Source organism: Magnolia sinica, chromosome 11, assembly GCF_029962835.1.
Source record: "Magnolia sinica isolate HGM2019 chromosome 11, MsV1, whole genome shotgun sequence".
Taxonomy (NCBI): Eukaryota; Viridiplantae; Streptophyta; class Magnoliopsida; order Magnoliales; family Magnoliaceae; genus Magnolia; species Magnolia sinica.
The window spans coordinates 24,425,046-24,447,957 of NC_080583.1; the positions used below are offsets into that span (position 1 = coordinate 24,425,046).

Consider the following 22,912-nt stretch of genomic DNA (forward strand, 5'->3'; position numbering starts at 1 on the left):
AGCTCAAGGTCCATAAACTGAACTACCCCATGCATGATTTGGAGTTGGTACCAGTTATCTTCGCACTGAAGGTGTGGAGGCACTATCTCTATGGGGTTAGGTTTGAGCTCTTCTCCGTGAAAGTACCCTGGTTTGTCAATTAGCATGAGTGTTGAGTCAGGTAGATTGCAGAGCCTCATAAGAAGATCAATTCAAAGCATCTGCCTCAACCGGATGTGTGCAAGCTCGCCACAAGTAAATCTAAGCCTCACATCCCATGTCCCAAAACACCAGGTATATAAACCCTTAAAACAAACTAGAACATCATAGGGTTTTAAAGTTGAGAAATTTTTTTCAAAATCAGAAAATTCTCTAAGTTTTCTTGCTTTGTCGATTTTATCGATACACTTCTCAATAGAATCGACTTGTGCTGTCAATGTCCTCGATACTTAAACGATATCATCGAAATGAGGACAAAATATGTCCAGCAATCACTTTTAAGACACCCATCGATAATTCAAGTAAACAATTCGATTGCATCGATCTAGAATCGATACCATCGATGATCTCTCGAGAAGCTGAATCATCGGGACGATTGAACTTCCTTCTAATCTTCATTGAAATTATCAACAAGGAACCCCCGATGTCATCAAAATGATGCTCGATGATATCGAAGGTTACTGAAAAATTAAAGACAAAAGAACAGAAAAAGAGACTCACTGGTTGATCTTGGAATAGGATTATAATTCTCAGAACAGGCTTCCCTTCAAACAAAAATGTCTAAAAATCTGGTTCTTCCACAACAACCATTAATGAAGAGCAGGAAAGGAAAGAATAAAGCTACTGGCTCATATCCACTTTTCAACTTGAACCTTGTGGCAGAAAGGTCAGTTCAGAGGAAGAGCATTACACCTTTTAGAATCATCAACCTCTTAGAATTGATTGGATGGGGGAATATCATGAATTTTGGTGGAGGATTTCAGCATAATCTGGTGCATCAGTTTTTTAAGTCTAATCTACAATGTTGAAAATAATCCTCCAAATGTTCTAGTAGCTATTGCAAATTAGACCGACCATATCACTCCTAGACTGATAAGTCGTTTAATTGGGGTAGAGGTCACTAGAATACCTATATCAGAACGAATTATGAATGGTCTTGGTGTATGGGGTGAAGTTACTCGAGCACTGTGTGATGGTGCTACTATACCGAGAAATGCAAAGAATATCCTTCATGTTAAATATCTCAATCCTGCATAGAAAATTCTTCATAGCATTTTCAGCACAAATGTCTATCCCTATGAAGTCTCTGGCAACATGCTTTCTCCATACATGCTAAATATCTTGTATGATGTTCATCTTGGTATTCACATCTGCCTACCTACTCTTATTCTACAACAATTAATTTGGGTGTCCTCAACTGAATCCATCACTGTACTTCCATTCCCATGTCTTATATCCAAGCTATCTTGACAATCTGGGCTATCTTCTACTAATGATCTCCCACACTGAAAAGGCCAAGCTATATGTCCAGGGGGGGGGAGGGGGTGAATAGGACTATGCCAAATTTATACTATAACAGCGAAAAAATGATAACCAAATAAAATAAATCAATTCACAATGCTTAAAATGAAAAGCAGTCTCAGTAATCAAGTATTGAGAGATTCAAACAAATGCAGTTCTAAGGACAACCTTACACCATAAAAACCAAGGGTTTATGGCAGGACAACCTTATTTCTAGAACGTTCTTTGTATCAAAAACTCAAACTAGAGAGGAATAAATAAATAGCAAAGAATTAAAAATTTGTAAGAATTTAAATCTAAATTATTACAACATTCCCCGCTGTGCTTGAAATGTAAATATTACAACATTCACATCCACACATACATTCCACAACTTGAATGATAAAAGATAGGAAATTAAGCAAACATTTAAACTACAATACATAAAAATATATAGTGGTTCGCCTGTGTGTTCACCAACTATTAAATTACAGCCACACAGAATGCTACTCCACTCCTAATATCCTCACACAGGGGATATTAGCATTCACTATCAAAATAGGTTTCACAGGTTCACCTAAAACCCTCACAGTTGTGTCTTTTTAACTTGGGCTAACACAATCCAAAAATGCACACTTTCTGAGTTTTCTGACTCTCCTCAGATAACCAAACACAATGAGATTTTCTGGCTTAATCTCAAAAGAAACCAAAAACAGAATGTAAATTACAATAACGTAAAATACCTGGATTTCTCCTTTGTAGTAGCCTGGAAGAACCAAGTCGGAGTAGAGGTTCGAATGTCAAAGTTCAATGTCCAATACTCACTTTATAATGGTTTTAGGTTCTAATAGATTTTAAATTAAACCAAAATGGGCTAGCTTTAATTGATTTTGATTCCAAAAAATGGAAAATAACACTTCCTCTTTTCAGATTAGATTTGAATACAAGAAACAAAATCAATTTAAAAAGCTAAAGAAAGAGAATATTAAATATGCACACTTAGCTTAAAATGGAGCACAGACTTATCTCTCAGAAGGCCGGATTACAATTACTTCAGATGTCCTCAATATTTAGAGATTCGTGCTCTATTTATAGGTGAGCAAATCACATCTTCGACTGGTCCAGAGATTGCTACGACTGGTCTTAAAACCAACGGATATTTGAAAATTTGAGCGCGATAAGATAAGACAGTTTCACAACTGGTCGTAAGTAGTCTACGACTGGTCGAAGGACACCTTCGACTAGTCTTAGGTTGATCACGACTAGTCGAAGCCAAGAAAAATACATTGCTGTAGTTTGAGTCGTAGGTTCACGACTGGTCGAAGGAACAGTCGACAATGTTCATACGACTGGTCGAATAGACCCCAGGATTGGTCGAAGCTTAACAAAAAATTCTGAATTATTGCAACAAACTTACGACTGATCCAGGAAAATCTTAGATAGGTCGAAGCAGTGCTAGGACTAGTCGAGAAAGATCCAGGACTAGTCTTAGAGCAGATCAGATTCCCAAATATAAAACATTTGCATTATGTATCCGAAATGACCTACTCTAAAGGTCAACCTAAGGTCAAACATACCTAAATAGTGAAGTAAGGACATTGAACCCTTAAGATATGTAACCTTTAAAGAAAGTGAAGCTTGAAATCTTGACGTAGCTTTTCCTTAAAAGCTTCAATTACACAATCTTGAATCTTGATTTGTAACTTGTAAATTCAGTTGAACATTCTCGAGTCTTGACTTGTAAACATGTCTTGTCTTTCGAAGTCGATCTTGCGAGACAATGTCATGGCTTGACATATCTTGAGTTGAGCATGGTGCTTCACTAATGTAGTCAACATTTATACACTGAGACTCGCTTCATCCATATATGCTTCATCCATACTGTGTCTCGAACATTTGCATTTATGTAATTTCACAAAAAGTACAAGCAGTGTTTTTGGTACCACAAATTTGACAACATAAAGGGGCTTTTAATCATAGCACTTACAATCTCCCCCTTTGTCAAATTTATGACAAAACACACTTTCAAGATATATTACATAAAGAAGAATATATGGTTAAAGAGTCATGCACTAGTTATTATTAACTGGCCCACATTCATAATTAATTCATCATATAGTCCACCTCTGCACATAACTGCACATACTCCCCCTGAGTAACATACATCACATAAATCCAATACCATAGACATCCATTAGACATCCATTCTCCCCTTTTTGTCACAATAGGACAAAGGAAGCAATGATCAAATAGCGGAGGAGTTAAAATGAAAGATATAGACAAAAAAATAATCCATAAACAAAGATAAGTCAAAACCAGTAACAATCTCATAAACAGAGAGAGCAAAAGAGTAATAATGTTATTACAGTCCAGTAGAATAAAAAGAACTAATCCGAGCCAGATGAAGGAGCATGGATGGAAGGATCAACTTAATACATGCCCTTGTTCAAACGCCTAAGATTTTTGCGCATATATTTGAACTGCGTGACATTAAAAACATGCATATTCTCAACCTTCTCCTCCAATGCACGTAAACACGCATCAAACTCAGAAGGCTCATAATCTGGATCATTAGCAGAATCAGATTCAAGTTCTTCAAAAATATCATCCATGTTAATGTCATCATGAGGAAGATCACCAGCATCCTCCTCATTTCTAACTTCAACACCACCATTACCATCACCTTGGCCAGGAAGCAAATCTAGCTTCATCTTATTAATGTTAGAATTGTTAAATATCAGATGATGGATCGGGGCCTCTCCAACAGGCATGTCAACCAATATATGTGTGGCCAACACAGTCATCAAATAAGCAAAAGGGATGTCACTGTGACCTGGATAGAGTCGAAACTGAATAATGGAGTGACAAATCAAGGATGGTAAACAAACATGAACAACTCTAGCAACAAAATGAAGAACACGAATCATGAAGGACGTCAATTCGGATTTATTACCCGATCGAGGATACAAGTTAGACACAAAGATTTTGTGAAGAACTCCATATTTGGGTAACAAAAAATTTGAGGGGAGCGCATTCCCTTTATGCGTCCAATGTACGTCCAAATTGCATAAGGCTCTAGTGAGCATACGTTTTTCAGTTTCTAAGGATTTTTTAGATAAGATATGGATGAGAATGCCCTCATCGTTCACAGGAATTTTTATAAGAGCTGAAATCAAATGACAATCAACGTCAAATGGTCCTTCTCTTGTGGTTATTTTAAAAGTTAAATTTTTCAATGAAAACTCAATTATGTAAGTGAACTTGGACTGGGCAATGGACCGGTATGCTGGCCCACCCCAATGCAATAAGTTATCTCAACCTACAGTTTGAAGAATATGAAGGATATCATACGGTGCAACATGATCTACGGAAATATGACATTCTACAATAACATTCCTTAATCTAATGTCCCGTACATAAGATGGATCTTCTTCGTAGAACCGAATATGATGCTTGGTAATAGGAGTAGAGTTGGAAGAAGATGGACCACAGGTTGTTGTCTTTTTACCTCTAGATGCCATATGCAACAAAGATATGAAGGAAACAAAGTGTTGTAATGGATTGAGAAATAGATTTTCTCAAATCAAATTTAAGTGAAGAAAAACTCCAAATCTCAACAAAACTAGAAATAGACAACGTCAAGTAAGAGACAGAAGAAAACTTGGCACAAATCCACAAGAAATAAGCAAATGGAATACTAACCTCGACAGATTTGGAAGGTGGGTTCGACTGGTCAGGCGTCGGCTTGTTGGAGAAGGAAGTTGAAATAAGGAAGAAATGAAAATTTCTCCAATTTAGGTCAAACATCACAATTTACGACTAGTTGTGGCTTTCTTTGACCGGTCGTGTCACGACAGGTCGAGTACCACCAAAAATCTGATTTCCAGCATATTATACAAAATTTGAAATCTAAACAAAATATATATAATATGATACAAATAGGCATAAATAATCATTTTAAAATGCACATACCAAGATCAAATTTTAATTTGTTAAACCTACTTTTGTCGAGCGATTTAGTGAAAATGTCAGCACGTTGATTCTCGGTAGGGATATATTCCAAAGATATATCCTTTTCTTCTACTAATTCACGAATATAATGAAATCTAATGTTAATGTGCTTGGTACGAGAATGCTGAATTGGATTTTTTAAAATATTTATGGCAGTCGATTTATTACAATATAATAACATAGAACCCTGTTTAATTCCATAATCACTTAGCATACGTTTCATCCAAACAAGCTGCGTACATGCATTACCAGGTGCGATATATTCAGCTTCAACAGTTGAAAGTGATATAGAACTTTGTTTCTTGCTAAACCAAGAAACTAAACAATTTTTGATATAAAAGCAACCACTACTGGTTGATTTTCTATCATCAAGATTACCAGCCCAGTCAGCATCCGAGTACCCAACTAATTGAACACTAGTCTCGAGTGGATACCAGAGACCGAGATTAACAGTACTTGCGACATATCTCATAATTCGCTTGACAGCAATCAAGTGTGATTCTTTAGGATCAAACTGATATCTAGTGCAAATACCAACACTTAGAGCAATATCAGGTCTACTAGCAGTTAAATACAGTAAACTACCAATCATACTCCGATATAATTTCGGATCCACATTTTTACCTGCAGAATCTTTTGAGAGTTTCAAAGTTATACTCATAGGAGTATCAAAATTCTTACCATTCTCAAATGCCAACCTTTTAATCAAGTTCAAGGCATACTTGGTTTGAGAAATAAAAATACCATCAGATTGTTGTTTTATTTGCAACCCTATGAAATAATTTAATTCCCCAACCATACTCATTTCAAATTTAGATTTCATTAAATCTACAAACTCAACAGTCATGTTAGTACATGTTGATCCATAAATAATATCATCAACATAGATTTGAACCATTAAGATACCATCATTATGTTTCTTAACAAAGAGCCTCTTATCGACACTCCCCATTTGAAAATTATGACTTAGTAAAAACTTGGTCAATTTTTTGTACCATGCCCTGGGAGCTTGTTTTAGACCATATAGAGCCTTTTTAAGATGGTATATATGATCAGTAAGCTTGGGGTCTTCAAACCCTATAGTTATTCAACATATACTTCTTCATGTAAATCACCATTCAAAAAGGCACTCTTTACATCCATTTGATAAATTTTAAATTTTTTAAAGCATGCAATGGATATAAAAAGTCTGATTGATTCAAGGCAAGCAACTGGGGCAAAGGTTTCATCGTAATCAATACCTTCTATTTGAGTGTACCCTTGAACAACCAGTATTGCCTTGTTTCAAATAATATTACCAAGTTCGTCAGACTTATTTTTGAAAATTCACTTTGTTCTAATAATATGTTTATCTTTAGGTCCAGGAACAAGATACCAGACATCATTTCGAACAAATTGATTAAGTTCTTCCTGCATAGCTACTATCTAGTTTTCATCAGAAAGCGCTTCTTTTACATTTGCCGATTCAATCTGGTATGTAAAACACACGTAGTTACATGTCTTTTAATTGTCTATGAGTGCGCACACCAGTGAGAGGGTTTCTAAGTATCTGATTAGTTGGATGATCTTTGACAGTCCTTAGTTTAGAATTAACTTGATTTGATGAAGTATCCGGTTTGTCAATCAAAAGAACTTCATCATTATCTGAACTTGGGGCAGGTGTATTCAAGTGATCATCAATGACTGCATTGATAGACTCTTGAATCACACCAGTCCTGTTGTTCAGAACACAATATGCCCGATTGTTTAAAGAGTATCCTAAGAAGATCCCTTCATCACTATTTGTATCAAACTTTCCCAGATTTTCACGGTCACGTAAAATATAGCACTTGTTGCCAAAAACTCGAAAGTATTTAACAGTAGGCTTTTTATCAAACCAAAGTTCATAAGCAGTTTTATTATCAGACTTACATGTATTCACACGGTTGATAATATAGCATGCAGTATTTATGGCGTTAGCCCAAAGATTTCTAGGGTGCTTCATACTATTCAACATTACGTTTCTCATTTCTTGCAGCACTCTATTTTTACTTTCCACAATTTTATTTTGTTGTGGTGTTTTGGGCACAGAGAATTCATGCGATACTCCCTGATTGTTACAAAATTTCTCAAAACTACTATTCTCGAATTCAAATCCATGATCACTACGAATCTTACAGACTTGAGAGCCTTTTTCAGTTTAGATCCGTTTGAGAATCTTTTTTACTTCCTTAAGGATTTCTGATTTATCCCTTAAGAAGGCTACCCAAGTGAATTTGGTAAAATCATCCATGATTACTAGTATGTATTTTTGCCTCCTCGACTCTCCATCCTGGTAGGTCCTATAAGGTCCATATGGAGAAGCTCGAGTGGTCTTGATGTAGCATTGGAGTTCACCTTTTTGTGAGAGCTCCTTGTTTTCTTTCCATACTGGCATTCACCACATATTTTGCTACTTTTTGTAATTTTGGTAGACCTCTTATTAGTTCTCTCTTGCTCAATCTGTATAGATTACAGTAGTGTACATGTCCAAGGCGTTTATGCCATAATTCAGTCTCATCAGTATGGACCATGTAATATAATTGTGTAGATGAGCTACCATCACTTATAATATAGCAGTTTTCACAAGTCCTGCAACCAGTTAATATTACAAAACCCTTTTTATTTAAAATTTCACAACCTGTATTAGAAAATTTCACACTATGATTGTTATCACATATTTGAGATATGCTTAACAGGTTGTGTTTTAGTCTCTTAACATATAAAATATTTTTAAATAAGGGAAGGTTATAAAGTTAAACCGTACCTTGACCAATAATCTTGCAGTTGCTACCATCACCAAATGTGACTAATCCATCAATCATATGTTAAGATCGGTGAATAAAGCCTTATCACCTGTCATATGCCTGGAGCATCCACTATCAAGGTACCACTTCAAATGACTTGTAGCTTTGAAAGCGGTGTGAGCAACCAAGCAAGTAACCTTAGGAACCCATTTCATAACTATTTTGGGTTTAGAAGTATAGTTGGTCTTCTTGTATTTGTAATAGCCCACTGAGTTAGATTTTAAGAGCTCCTTAAGTAAATCAACTATCTTTTCAGCTAAAGGATTTCAGTTCTGATTTTTATAATTAACATAGTTGCTTTTAGATTTTTGAAAAGATTTAACATTTTTAGAAAAACTTTGATTAGTACTTTTCCCTTTTGAGTTTGAGGTTTCTCCTCTTACAAACTTGGAAGGAGTATTCTTCTATTTAGAAGGTATATTCTTATCATAGCCCAACCCGGATCTGTCACCATATTTTCTAGATCCGGATAAAAGTTTTTCTAATTTAGGATCACATTGAGCATACCTCCATGTATCCTTCAAACTCAGAAGAGAAGATACTTCATTTTTAAGTTTCTCATTTTCAGATTTCAAATTATTAATCAGGGAGGTTTTGAATTCTAAATCGCATTTAGTCTTTTCAAAACAGTCTGAAATATAGAATTTTTCTAAATCAAGAGACTCAAAATTTTCTTTAAGTTTTAAAAACCTTTCTTTTTGAAGTTTTAGTTTTACGGCAATTTTACAACTCTCCTTGTATAGGGCATTGTAAGCATCTTGAAGATCTTCTTTATTTTCATGTTCACTATTCAGATTTTCTTCACTAGTTGAATCATCATGATCTGAAAAAGTGAACTTGGCTAGAGTCATAAGAGCTTTAACTTCATTACCCGACTCGGTTTCAGAATCTTCTGATTCAGAAGAGGCTTCAGAATTAGACGATTCATCCCAAGTAGCTAACATTCCCTTCTTTTTGGGTTTTTCCTTTTTAGGACATTTGTTTGCTAAATGCTCATATTCTTGACAGTTGTAACATTGACTATCTTTCAAAGATTTCCAAGTTTTTGATTTAGATTTAAGTCATTTCTTATCATTTGATTTTTGAAAATCAACTCTCTTTTAACTTTTGAAGATCTTGTAAAACTTTTTTGTTAAAAGCGCCATATCATCTTCAGAATTTTCTAAATCAGAACTTTCATGAGTAATACATTTAAAAGATTTTGAGAGCGATAGATTTGCCTTTAGGAGCTTTAAAATTTAATCCATAGGTTTGTAAAGACCCAACTAGTTCTTCTACCCTCATATTGTCCATATTACGAAGTTCCTGGATCGCGGTTACCTTAGAGTTGAACCGTTCAGGGAGTGAGCGTAGTATCTATGCACATACTTTACTTTCTGGGATTTTATTGCCAAGACCCCACATACAGTTTACAATGTCATTTAATCTTGTATAAAAGTCCATAAACATTTCATTTTCCTCCATACGAATTTCTTCAAATTTGGTTGTGAGGAGTTGGACTTTAGATTTCTTGACAATCGAAGTACCCTCGTGTGTCATTTCTAAAATATCCTAAGCTTGCTTTATAGTATCACAGGATATAATTCTTTTGAACTCATCCAGTGATAGTGCGCAAGTGATTGCATTTAGTGTTTTTGCATTGACACTACTCTCATTTTTCTGAAGAGTGGTCCATGAGAAATACAGTGTTACTCTCATTGATTTTGAACATTGATCCTAGTCACTTCAGTGGTAGGTGGGTTCCATTCAGTCACTGTGGCTTGCCACACACTCTCATCCACTGATTTGAGGAAAATCCTCATCCTGGCTTTCCAATAAGTATAGTTGGAGCCATCAAATGGTGGAGGCCTAGTGACTGAAAGGCTATCAAAATTTGACATCTTATATATATAGCTTAGATTGTTAGCTCAGGAAATGAATCTAAGAATAAAGAATTAAAAACGAGCTATTAAGCTTTGATACCACTTGAAAAGGCCAAGCTATATGTCTTAAGGGGTGGGGGGTGAATAGGACTATGCCAAATTTATACTATAACAACGGAAAAATGATAACCAAATAAAATAAATCAATTCACAATGCTTAAAATGAAAAGCAGCCTCAATAATCAAATATTGAGAGATTGAAACAAATGTAGTTCTAAGGACAACCTTACACCATAAAAACCAAGGGTTTATGGCAGGACAACCTTATTTCTAGAACGTTCTTTGTATCAAAAACTCAAACTAAAGAGGAATAAATAAATAACAAAGAATTAAAAATTTGTAAGAATTTAAATCTAAATTATTACAACATTCCCCACTGTGCTTGAAATGTAAATATTACAACATTCACATCCACACATACATTCCACAACTTAAATGATAAAAGATAGAAAATTAAGCAAACATTCAAACTACAATACACAAGGAGTTATAGTGGTTCGCCTGTGTGTTCACCAACTGTTAAACAACAGCCACACAGAATGCTACTCCACTCCTAATATCCTCACATAGGGGATATTAGCGTTCACTATCAAAATAAGTTTCACAGGTTCACCTAAAACCTTCACAGTTGTGTCTTTTTAACTTGGGCTTACACAATCCAAAAACCCACACTTTCTGAGTTTTCTGGCTCTCCTTAGATAACCAAACACAATGAGATTTTTCTGGCTTAATTTCAAAAGAAACCAAAAACAGAATGTAAATTACAATAATGTAAAATACCTGGATTTCTCCTTTGTAGCAGCCCGGAAGAACCAAGTCGAAGTAAAGGTTCGAATGTCAAAGTTCAATGTCCAATACTCACTTTATAATGGTTCTAGGTTCTAATAGATTTTAAATTAAACCAAAATGGGCTAGCTTTAATTGATTTTGATTCCAAAAAAAGGAAAATAACACTTCCTCTTTTTAGATCATATTGGAATATAAGAAATAAAATCAATTTAAAAAGCTAAAGAAAGAGAATATTAAATATGCACACATAGCTTAAAATGGAGCACAAAGACTTATCTCTCAAAAGGCCGGATTACAATTACTTCAGATGCCCTCAATATTTAGAGATTCGTGCTCTATTTATAGGTGAGCAAATCGCATCTTCGACTAGTCCAGAGATTGCTACGAATGGTCTTAGAACTAACGGATATTTGAAAATTTGAGCGCGATAAGATAAGACAGTTTCACAACTGGTCGTAGGTAGTCTACGACTGGTCGAAGGACACCTTTGACTGGTCTTAGGTTGATCACGACTAGTCAAAGCCAAGCAAAATACATTGCTGTAGTTTGAGTCGTAGGTTCACGACTGGTCAAAGGAACAGTCGACAATCTTCATACGACTGGTCGAACAGACCCCAGGACTGGTCGAAGCTTAACAAAAAATTCTGAATTATTGCAACAAACTTACGACTGGTCCAGAAAAATCTTAGATAGGTCGAAGCAGTGCTAGGACTAGTCGAGAAAGATCCAAGACTAGTCTTAGAGCAGATCAGATTCTCAAATATAAAATATTTGCATTATATATCCGAAATGACCTACTCTAAAGGTCAACCTAAGGTCAAACATACCTTAATAGTGAAGTAAGGACATTAAACCCTTAAGATATGTAACCTTTAAAGAAAGTGAAGCTTGAAATCTTGATGTAGCTTTTCCTTAAAAGCTTCAATTACACAATCTTGAATCTTGATTTGTAACTTGTAAATTCAGTTGAACATTCTTGAGTCTTAACTTGTAAACATGTCTTGTCTTTCAAAGTCGATCTTGGGAGACAATGTCATGGCTTGACATATCTTGAGTTGAGCATTGTGCTTCACTAATGTAGTCAACATCCATACACTGAGACTCGCTTCATCCATACTGTGTCTTGAACATTTGCATTTATGTAATTTCACAAAGTACAAGCAGTGTTTTTGGCACCACAAATTTGACAACATAAAGGGGCTTTCAACCATAGCACTTACACACACCCGTGTGCCTGGTTTAATCATGAAGACATATGTAATATCATTACCAAAGTGCCTCATAAGGGAAAAATTGATTCAAGCTCAGATAAAGGCTATCGTGTGCACAGTCCCGTCTCTGTTGAGAACATTCAGGTTGTTCCCGAACAAGATACTATTCAGGATCAGCTTAAGAGACAATCCTACATCATGAAGCGGCTGGATGACTATGAAGCTTGTCTATTGGAGATCAAAACCATGCTGGTAACTCAGCAACATGGTACTCAACAAATTCTCAATGCCTTACCAGCACAATAAAGGTTTTTGATGGTCTAACGTATAACCAATGCATCACACACCTGGAGTCTCCTTGAAATGTGAAGGGCATAAAATGTCTTTTTCAATGCTCTTCGCTCATATTTATGTCTATTATGCATTACTAATCCACCAAGTGTGAATAGTTTTTATTGATATCCTCGAAGTAAAGAATATACTTTGGTGTTGGGGGCCCATGAAGTTTACTGCTTCTCTGGGGTAGTATATCTATATGCTTTTGGATATGGCTAAATATAATTCTAGTTTTACTGCCATGACTATGAGTTTAGATACCCTAGTTCATCTAGGCTCTGACATAGAATGCATGTGATTTTAATGAGTATTTTATCTGCTTATATCACTGCTCTACTTTGTCTGATATGTATCGATAGTTTCTGAAAATGATGACTGCTTAAAATGATTTAATCATTACACATCTTTGCTTACTTTTCTCCCAAATACTTCAAACTTCAGTCAATATCAACTGCAAAACCTTTGCCAATGATTGAAAAAAAAGGGGGGAGAACAGTTAAACACCCCGAACGGGAAATTGTATATCTGCTTGAATGGTGTTGTAGGTGTTAGGGGGAGCAGCTACACCAAGATAGGGAGAGTTTGCAGTTAGGAGGAGCAGATACTAGGTTGTGTACATTATTTCACTAGAAATTGTAAAATTATGTAAAATGCATGTACACACAATTTAGGATGTAGTTGTCTAGATACTGGCCTAGGGTGTTTTGGTATTTTGTTACGTAATTGACAAAGGGGGAGATTGAAAGTGCCCTGGTTTGTCAATTAACGTGAGTCTTGAGTCAGCTAGATTACAGAGCCTCATAGGAAGATCAATTCAAAGCGTCTACTTCAACCGGATGTGTGCAAGCTCGCCACAGGTAAATCTAAGCCTCACATCCCATGTCCCAAAACACTAGGTATATAAACCCTTAAAACAAACTAGAACATCATAGGGTTTTAAAGTTGAGAAAACTTTTTCAAAATCAAAAAATTCTCTAAGTTTTCTTTCTTTATCAATTTTATCGATACACTTCTCGATAGAATCGACTTGTGATGTCGATGTCCTTGATACTTAAACGATATCATCGAAATGAGGACAAAATTTGTCCAGTAATCACATATATCTTTGGACGGATTTATCGATGTATGGATATACCTATCGATATCATTGATATTTGAATCTCGAGTCCATTGATGATTACTCGATAATATCGACAGACAGATCTTTGGCGCCCCTGTTTTTACTTAAGAAAATCACATGTGCATCGATATATCGAAGTCGTTCATGATACCATCGAAGTTCAAATCTCGATGATATCGGAAGTCTCTCGATGTTATCAGTCATGGATGCCTAAGTTCTCCAGCAATTATTTCAGGATTATTTATCTGCGATCGAGGGGCACTCGATAGAATCGATATTCAAATATCGATGATATCGGTACAGTTTCGATGACATCGAATAGGGACAGAAACTGTCCAATAAGCTTAAGCGAAAATCCTTTGGATTTATCGATGCATCGACACTCTATCGATATCATCGACATTTAAATTCTGATGATCTCGAAGGTCCCTTGATTATTCTTATAAACTTGAAATATTTCATAGCAAGTCTCTCTCATTTTCAAGTGTCGATGAATCAAACCTCCCATCGATAATATCGAAGTTCGAAATCCGATAACATCGATATGTGTTTCGATTCCCTCGACCAGCTGGCAAAATGTTTCAAAAGCGTATGACATTTGAGTTTGTGTCATCGAGCAGTTAGTCGATGCAATCGAGAGTATACACTCGTTGATATCGACCCCGCTCGATGATATCGAACTCTGTCATAAATGTGACCGTTTTATATCTGTTGGAACCTTTTGCCTATATAGAGAGAGCTTATCTATTGTTGCTGGTAGAAAAAGAAGAGAGTGTTTTTGAGTGTTTTACCTTAGATCATATATCCAAAGCCCTTTATCTCAAGGGAGTTTATCCTCCGATCCACCCTCATCAATAGAGTGGATTACGGAATGAACTTCCGCATTCAAGGATCCTCCAGCTAGTACCTTAATGGCAAATCATTAAGCTGGGATGCCTTGAATGCATAGATGATTGGAATCACTCTATCTTCTGAAAAGAAAAATATTTAGAGAGTAAGATTCCATCATAACTTTGACCCAACCCGTCGCTATATATTAGTACATCATTTGAGTTATGGATCAAGGAAGCAGAAGACTCTTCATCAACAAAGGAGGAGATCTTCATCAACGAGCTGAATGGAACTCATCCACTTATCTGTAAGTAACTAGAGTCCAGAAGACCCTTTGATCATTCCTCTACACGATTGGGTCTAAGGTGTTTCTCACCCTTGTAAGCCCTCGTAGAATGCCTTCGGCGGGAGTGTACGTGGTGGGTGCATTGTGTGGACCCTTGCTCTGTAGAGAGCATAAACATCCGGTTGAAGGTGAACTTGTCTAAAACCTTAGGTTAGAGGTGAACTGTGTGAAACCTCAGTTAGGGTCTTATGGAAGATCCTTGGCTAGTGTGCCTAAAAGTGGGTGTGTTGTGTTGACCCTTGCTCGTGAGAGCATAAACAGTCAGCCTCAGTGTAGGTTGTAAAGGTTGAAGGTGAACCTGATTTAAAACCTTAGGTTTGAGGTGAACCGCTGTGAAACCTCCTTAGTGAAATCCGGTACACTCAAGGGTTGAGTGCGGTTACCGGGAGTGGAGTAGACAAGTAGTCGAACCACTATAAAAATGACCATGTTTGAGATTGTTATTCTTTTGTTTAAGTTAATTTAATATTTTTATATCTGAATATCTAAGATCACCCCTCACACACATACACAGTCATATCCATCATAAACTAGTTTGCGTATTGTTCACTTATTAAATAGTTTGTGATTAGATCCTCTACCGGCCTTGGAGGCTAATAGAGTTACTTTTGAGTAATCCTAATATCAGCTTGTTGTTAGGATTAGCGCAATATGATTTTAAATAAACCATAAAAACTTTAAAAAGTCCTATTCACCCCCCCCCCCCCTTTAGGAAATATTGGCATATTCCTACTTCAACTAAAGCGGTCTTTACCGTAATTTCACTCCGACCACAAGAGCTTGAAGTATCTATTCTCTCAGTCTGATATGAACATGAGGCAGAGGCGTTGGATGGAGCTCCTGAAGGACTATCATTTTGATCTTTAGTACCACCCAGGTAAGGCAAACGTAGTGGTGGATGCCCTCAGCCGTCAGCCACCAGGCCCGGTGGCGCACATGATGATTCAAGAGTGGAAGATGCTTGAGGATGTGTCAGCATTCGACTTCGAGATCGGCTTGCAGTCTTCTATTATGCAGTTATCGAGCCTGTCGATTCAACCCTCTCTTGTCACAAGGGTGATCGAGGCTCAGCAGGCAAATGAGTCGTTGTAGAGTTATCGAGCAGAGGTAGCATCTGAGAGTCAGTCAAATTGATAGATTGGTTCTGATGGTGGACTTCACTTCAGAGGCCAATTATGTGTCCCGGATATTCCTGAGTTGCGCAAAGATCTTATGACCGAGGCACATCGATCGCAGTTTTCTATCTACCCTGGCTCGATGAAGATGTATTGCGATATGAGGCATGATATTTTTGGACAAGGATGAAGTGCTGGATAACTAGTTTTATGGTCGAGTATGACACATGCTAGCATGTCAAGGCTGACCATCAGAGAGCCCCTGGTCCCTTGCAGCCGTTGAGTATCCCTTAGTGAAAGTGGGAGCACGTATCCACCGATTTTATCATGGGTTTACCGAGGACTCAGCATGGTCACGACGTCATCTCGGATGTTGTCGATCGTCTGACGAAGACAGCGCATTCCCTTACGATTCGTGTGACCTAGACTATGGACCAGCTTGCGAGGTTATTCATCAAGGAGATTATGAGACTACACGGTGTTTCAGTTTCGATCATTTCTGACTGAGACTTGAGGTTCACGTCTCAGTTTTGGAGGAGCTCCAGACGACAATGGGGTCTATTTTGCAGCTCAGCACCGCGTATCATCCACAGACCGATGGGCAGATCGAGAGGGTTAACCAGATCCTTGAGGATACACTCAGAGCTTGCGTGATTGACTTCACAGATAGCTGAGATGAGCACTTGTAATTGGCTGAGTTCGCGTATAACAATAGTTATCAGGCGACCATTTACACGACTCCTTTTGAGGTGTTATATGACAGATCGTGCAAATCTCTGAGTTGTTGCAACGATGTTGGAGAGTGGCATCTCCTAAGTCCCGACCTTGTGTAGTAGACATCAGAGGTGATCGACATCATCAAGTAGAGGATGCACAAAACTCAAAGTTGGCAAAAGAGTTTTACTGATCATCGGTGTCATCCCTTGGAGTTTACCGTTGAGAACCATATATATCTCAAGGTCTCACCTATAAAGGGTGTGGTTCATTTTGGAGTGAAGGGCAAACTTGCCCCAAGATTCATTGGACCTTTCGAGATCACTAGGCGTGTTGGCGTCGTGACCTATTGGCTTACCTTGTCATCTTAGTTGTCTGGCGTCCACAATATTTTTCATGTCTCTATGTTGCGAAAGTGTGGGTTAGACATCGTTCCCATTATTAATTGGCAGCCGTTGGAGGTTCGTGAGGACGCTTCTTACATTGAGCAGCCAGTTCACACCCTTGATTGGAAGGAGTAAGTCCTCCGGACCAAGGTCATCCCCTTGGTGAAGGTTCAATGGGGTCATCATAATGTGGATAAGGCATCTTAGGAGCGCGAGGCTGACATTCGCAAGCGTTATCCCCATCTCTTTGATGATTGATTGTACTTTATATTGTCTCTGATTATATATGATGTCATGATTTCTCTCCTTCTGTGAGTTATGCTTAGTTGCGATGATAGTGTAAATTTTAAAGATGAAATTTTTATTAGGAGGGGAAAGTTGTAAGGCCCGTATCCTAGTCTGTACCATTCCGTAGACTACTACGGTCCTCCTTGTTGAATTCTGGCAACCCTCGACTTGTAATCAGCATTTATGCATGACCTTAAGTCGCATCCTGTGATTCTGAGTCGGCTCGACTCGAAACTTGTACCCTAGCGACTGCACCATCGCCACGGTTCTAACATCGTGTCTTGTGCACCAATGCGATACCCAGGCCAGGAATTGTGAGCCCACATATTTTCTAAAGAAACGCCGTGTGTTGTGAATTCTGAGACAATCTCCATAACCCATCACATCAATCAATCAATCACAAGTCAAGTATATAACCCATGCCTCTCCCATCCCTTTCTTACCAATAAAGACAAGCAAACCATACCCCATGCCACCTCAACCCCCATAAGTCAACTCTCATGTCATCTCTCCTTACACCACCATACCTCTCGTCCCATCCCTCTCTCCATACATCTCCCATATTTCACTCATTCTCCACCATTTTTCCCAGTAGCTAAGAAGAGAAAATAAGCTTTGTGTGTGGCTCACTTCCTACCCCTCTCGTCTCCCATCTCAGCCCTCCAACCTTCATCAACCTCCATCAAATTGAGAGCCAAGGAGTTTGGCATTCCATCAAACTAAGAAGATCCAACATTGGGTTTTTTATATGCCTAGATTTCATGTTTTGATAATGGGTCAAGTGGGGCCTACCGATTGATGGTATGGATCTCACTTTAGACCCTAGGTGTGGCCGATGGCCCACCATGATTCACATGATCATTCCATGATGGGGCCATTCTCCATGGACCCCATCATGATGTTTATTTTTCCTAGTATGTAAAGGGTCATCTAGACCTTACATCTTGGTGAAGAAGGAATCTCCACCGTTGATTTTGATTGGTGGGCCCACATGTATGGGACCCACTTGATGTATGTTGTAAAGTATGGAAGGGAGGGCCCATAGTATCAGGGTCCCTCCATCACACGACTCTCTCTCTCTTCCCTATTTCAGGCCCGCCATGATGCAAGTATTTTATGCACGCTGTGCATTTATTGGACCACATTGCTGTCCAAGTGGGGCCCAGGTCGTTGCCACGCCCGAGGCCCACCACTGGCTATCCGTTTAGATCGGCCTAGGCGATGATAAAACATAAATATTAGCTTTCTTCTAAGCTGGTGGGCCACACGTGGGACCCACCATGCTGTATTTGTTTCATCCCACCGTCTAGTGAAGATGATGGGGCCCTGATTTGGTGCACATGTGGCATCCACACCATCCAACTGGGATGGTGGGATCCACCGTGATATATGTACTATATCCATGTTGTCCAACAGTCGTGGCCTCACCCACGTGGGACCCACCATGTCATATGTGTCTTATCCTCACTGTCCATCTGGACAGTGAGATTGCCATGATGTATGTGCCTTGCATCTAGGCCGTCTTGGGCCTGGACGCTGGTTTTAAAAATAAAAATAAATAAAATAAAAATAAAAACATTATAATAGTATAATATATATTATATAATATATGATGGTGGGCCCCATGTGGGAGCCATCTAAATCGGAAGCAGATTGGCTGGTGTACATTGTCCAGCAGCCAGCTATATAGCTGCTTCAATCCATGTCGTTCGTCCCTGGGACAGTGGGATCCAATCTGCACGTGTGGGGTCACCATCTTCTAGGAACGTGGACCCCACCCTCAATACATGTGCTTCATCTATGCCGTCCATCAGTGGGCCCCATGACATCATCAGTTCTGTGGGGCCCGCTGATGTATGTGTTACATCCAAACTGTCCATCCAACTGACAAGCTCGTCTTAAGGCTTAAGACTAAAAATGAGGCAGATCTATCAAGTGGACCACACTGCAAAAAATAGTGGAGAGTTGAATTGCTACCATTGAAATCCTTTTGGTACCACAGAAGTTCTGGATCAATATGATATTTGTTTTTCCTCTTAATTCAGGTCTTTGTGACCGTATGAACAGATTGGATGGAAAATAAATGTGATGGTGGGCCATGTGAAGTTTTAACTGTGAAAATCATTATCTCCATTGCTACTTGTGGTATGGTCTAGATGATCTTCCGATATGATTCATTTTTTGGGTAATGTTCTAAAATGATCTCTAAAAATAGATGTATGGTGTAGATAGTTCACCTAGAACGGTGGGCCCGATTGATGTATATGAGGCCCATCGATGTGACCGACCTGATGTATATGAGGCCCATTGATGTGGCCGAGTTGATGTATATGAGGCCCATCAATGTGACCGACTTGATGTATATGAGGCCCATTGATGTGGTTCACTTGATGTATATTAGGCCCATTAGTGTGGCCCACTTAATGTATAAGAGGCCCATTTGTGATGTATTTGATGGCTCATGGGTTGAGGCCCAATGTGATGTATATAAGGACCATGAGTGGGGCTGAATGTGATGTACATGAGGTCCATTGCGATGTGTGATTCCACCATGATATATGTAATAATAATTATGGCGGGTCATGCCTTTGGAGCAATGAGGTTTGACATCCTCATTGTAAGAGAAATGATGGTTAAATGTCCACATTGTAACTCTCCCTAAGGCCCATTGTTGGGCCCATACTTGTTATGTGTAGGCCGTCTGAGCGCATATTCGTTATGAAGATAGTTCATCGCCATATAACATGCTTAGTATAACTCCATGATTCATGCCCATACGCATCATATGCATGCTTGATATGAGGAGTGTTTAATCATAGCATATGTCATTGGGCTAAGACATTTAAGAGACTCCTTATAAGATGGAGTGCCCCACATGATCGCGCGGTACACACAGGACTGATGTATGACTGGATGGTATGACTCATGCATCTTGCATTTATGTGACATGATCACTGTATGCCCTAGCGACATTAGGGGCGTGGCCTCCACAGGCACATTGTGGATGGACGGATTGGATATCGGAAATATTGGCTCTAGTACTGTGAGCACATAGGATATCCTTGAGTGAAACTCTCAGAACCTTTTTGGTACCAGGAGATGCTCCAACATCTAAACTGAGTGGGTTCATGAGCACACAAGTGCCAAATACCAGTAGGCTGCATCTCCCACTGTGTCGTGGTCAGTTGGAAGGGAGTGGTCTTATCCGCTCAAGTGAGGGGACTGTAAGCTAGGCTGAGTTTGACCATCTCGCAAATGGGTTCGCTATCGACGAGCTGGGTAGGTATTGGCAAACTACTAGTCAAGTGGATAGTGTGGTCTCTTCCACTCGCTAGACTGTTTGGCTAAGGAGGCGGCAGTTAGTGTAGAGTGTACTAGACCCCGGTGATATCCTAAAGAGGAACTATACTGATATATGTACTTGATGAGGACTAGCATGTTTGCATTGCATCTCACATATGACATTTGGCTACATAGGCCTCACATCACATGGCCTTGGTATGGCCGATAGCATTCATGCCTTGCATCGCATAGCCTTAATATGGCCGATAGCATTCATGCCTTACATTGCATAGCCTTAGTATGGCCGATAGCATTCATGCCTTGCATCTCATAGCCTTAGTATGACTGATAGTATTCATGGACTTACCAGCATATTTCTACATTACTCTGATATTGCATACTTAGCACTTGCCTTGCGCACACACTTATGCCACCCTCTAAACTTTTCGTAAGCTTATGCATGACCGTTGCATGTAGGTGACTTTGGATCGCAGCAGCGCTGGGGCAAAAGAGCATGGAAGATTATTTTGGAGTTCTTTTAATCATCTTGTATTTCCCTTTCTACATTGTACTCAAAATTTTAATATAGTGGATATCTGGCGATGTTGTTTTGTGACTTGGTTATGCTTGTGGTTATGCTTCATTACAAAAAAAAATCATATTGAAAATCCTCCTTGTAGGATCGTAGGATCGAAATCTGGCATATGGGTGTCGGGAGCCGAGAATGGGGCACTATGGAGGCTGTCGGCGCCGGATTCGGTGATCGAAAATTCTGTGAGTCCGGTTTCTGAGTTTGGGGCGTGACAGATAAGAAGCAAACTACTGTTAATCATGTAAGTTTTAGAAAATTCTGATGCATATTGATGATAAAAATAAAATAAACTTCCTGCACATGCCATAGAAACAACTGTCTACTCCCTACCCCATAAACTGCAAGGAGACAATCTCTAACAATTCTCTCTTTTTCCTGATTGTCTGCTTTCGAATTTGTTTCTAGGTGCACTTGTAAGAATGCCACTTGAATGCTATTGCATAATCCATCATTTCCTCACTCAGATTGGTGATTTTCCATGAGCAGCAATCAGATTTGCTCAAATCACCCTTGATTATTTCTGGAGACAGGATGAAATTAAATTCTAATCTAACTCCTAAGAAGGGTTGTTGCCTCCACGTAATTGGAGTCACACACACCATCAGGGTCTGAGAATTTAATCAATGTGTTCCTCTAACAATTCCTAATGACGCCTCTAAGGCTCCTACACTTGCTGGACCTGGATTCCACACAAAGCACCCATTATACTGCAGCTTAGAAAAACTAACACATTAGAAAACCATAACAGGGTTTTCTCCACCTTTCTATAACCCTTCATTCTTTCCAACTGCATGATAAGATATTCTCCTAGAATCTTCACTATCGGCAACTTACAAAGAAGATCCTTAATTCTTTCTAATATTTGCCTCATGTGTATGAAGGATGCATAATCGATTGATCACCTATTTGTGCACTGCTTTGTTCATAAGGTATGGGTGTTCATTTTGGGTGTGCTTAAGATAGCCTGGGTTTTGTCAAAATCTGTGGACAGTCTCCTTTGAGTGTGGCATGGGAATGGAACAGGAAAATCAGAGAAAGCTAAGTGGAGGCTTATGATTATGGCACAAGCTTGCATGAATCTCCTGTCTATTTGGCTATTGTTCTTGAGTACTTGGCAGCTGAGGTTTTGGAGCTAAATGGGAATGCTGCTAGAGACAATAAGAAGTCTCGCATGATTCCAAGGCATGTTCTTTTGGTTGTCGAAAATGATGAGGAGCTTGAGAAATTGCTAGCTCGTGTGACAATTTCTAATGGTGGTGTTTTACCAAACATAAACTCTATTCTCTTGCATAAGAAGTCTGAGGAAGCTTCAAAATCGCCAAAAAAGGATTGATTGGGTTGGGATGAATGCTTGGGCCCCACTTTGTAATTCTTAATTAAGGGATTTTTTGGGAATTTCTTCAAATTTGTAATTTTGGTTTTGGTGTTGAGATGGTCTCTACTGCTTTCTTTTCTTTTTCTATATTTTGTAAATAATCTTACTGTTGAGGTTTAGATGTATATGCTTCAGCAAAAGGATGCAATAGATGTTATCATTGGATCTCCATCAATGAAGTTTCTCTAGGTTTTAAAAATTAAAAAAAAAAATAAAGAAAAGTAGGGTTTAAAATTGTTCCTAAAATTTTGTTCCTGAAATCTAACTGTTGACAACAGAACGGTTTAAAT

General features: G+C 38.4%; 1 protein-coding gene across 1 annotated transcript; it reads left to right on the forward strand.

Moving 5' to 3' along the window:
• The first annotated feature begins 755 nt into the window (after positions 1 to 755).
• LOC131218063 (uncharacterized) lies at positions 756 to 22,580 on the forward strand. The gene is made up of 3 exons (XM_058212747.1): positions 756 to 865; positions 12,357 to 12,505; positions 22,366 to 22,580. Exons 1-3 carry the CDS (start codon positions 756 to 758, stop codon positions 22,578 to 22,580), a joined length of 474 nt encoding a protein of 157 aa, XP_058068730.1.
• The last annotated feature ends 332 nt before the right edge of the window (positions 22,581 to 22,912 follow it).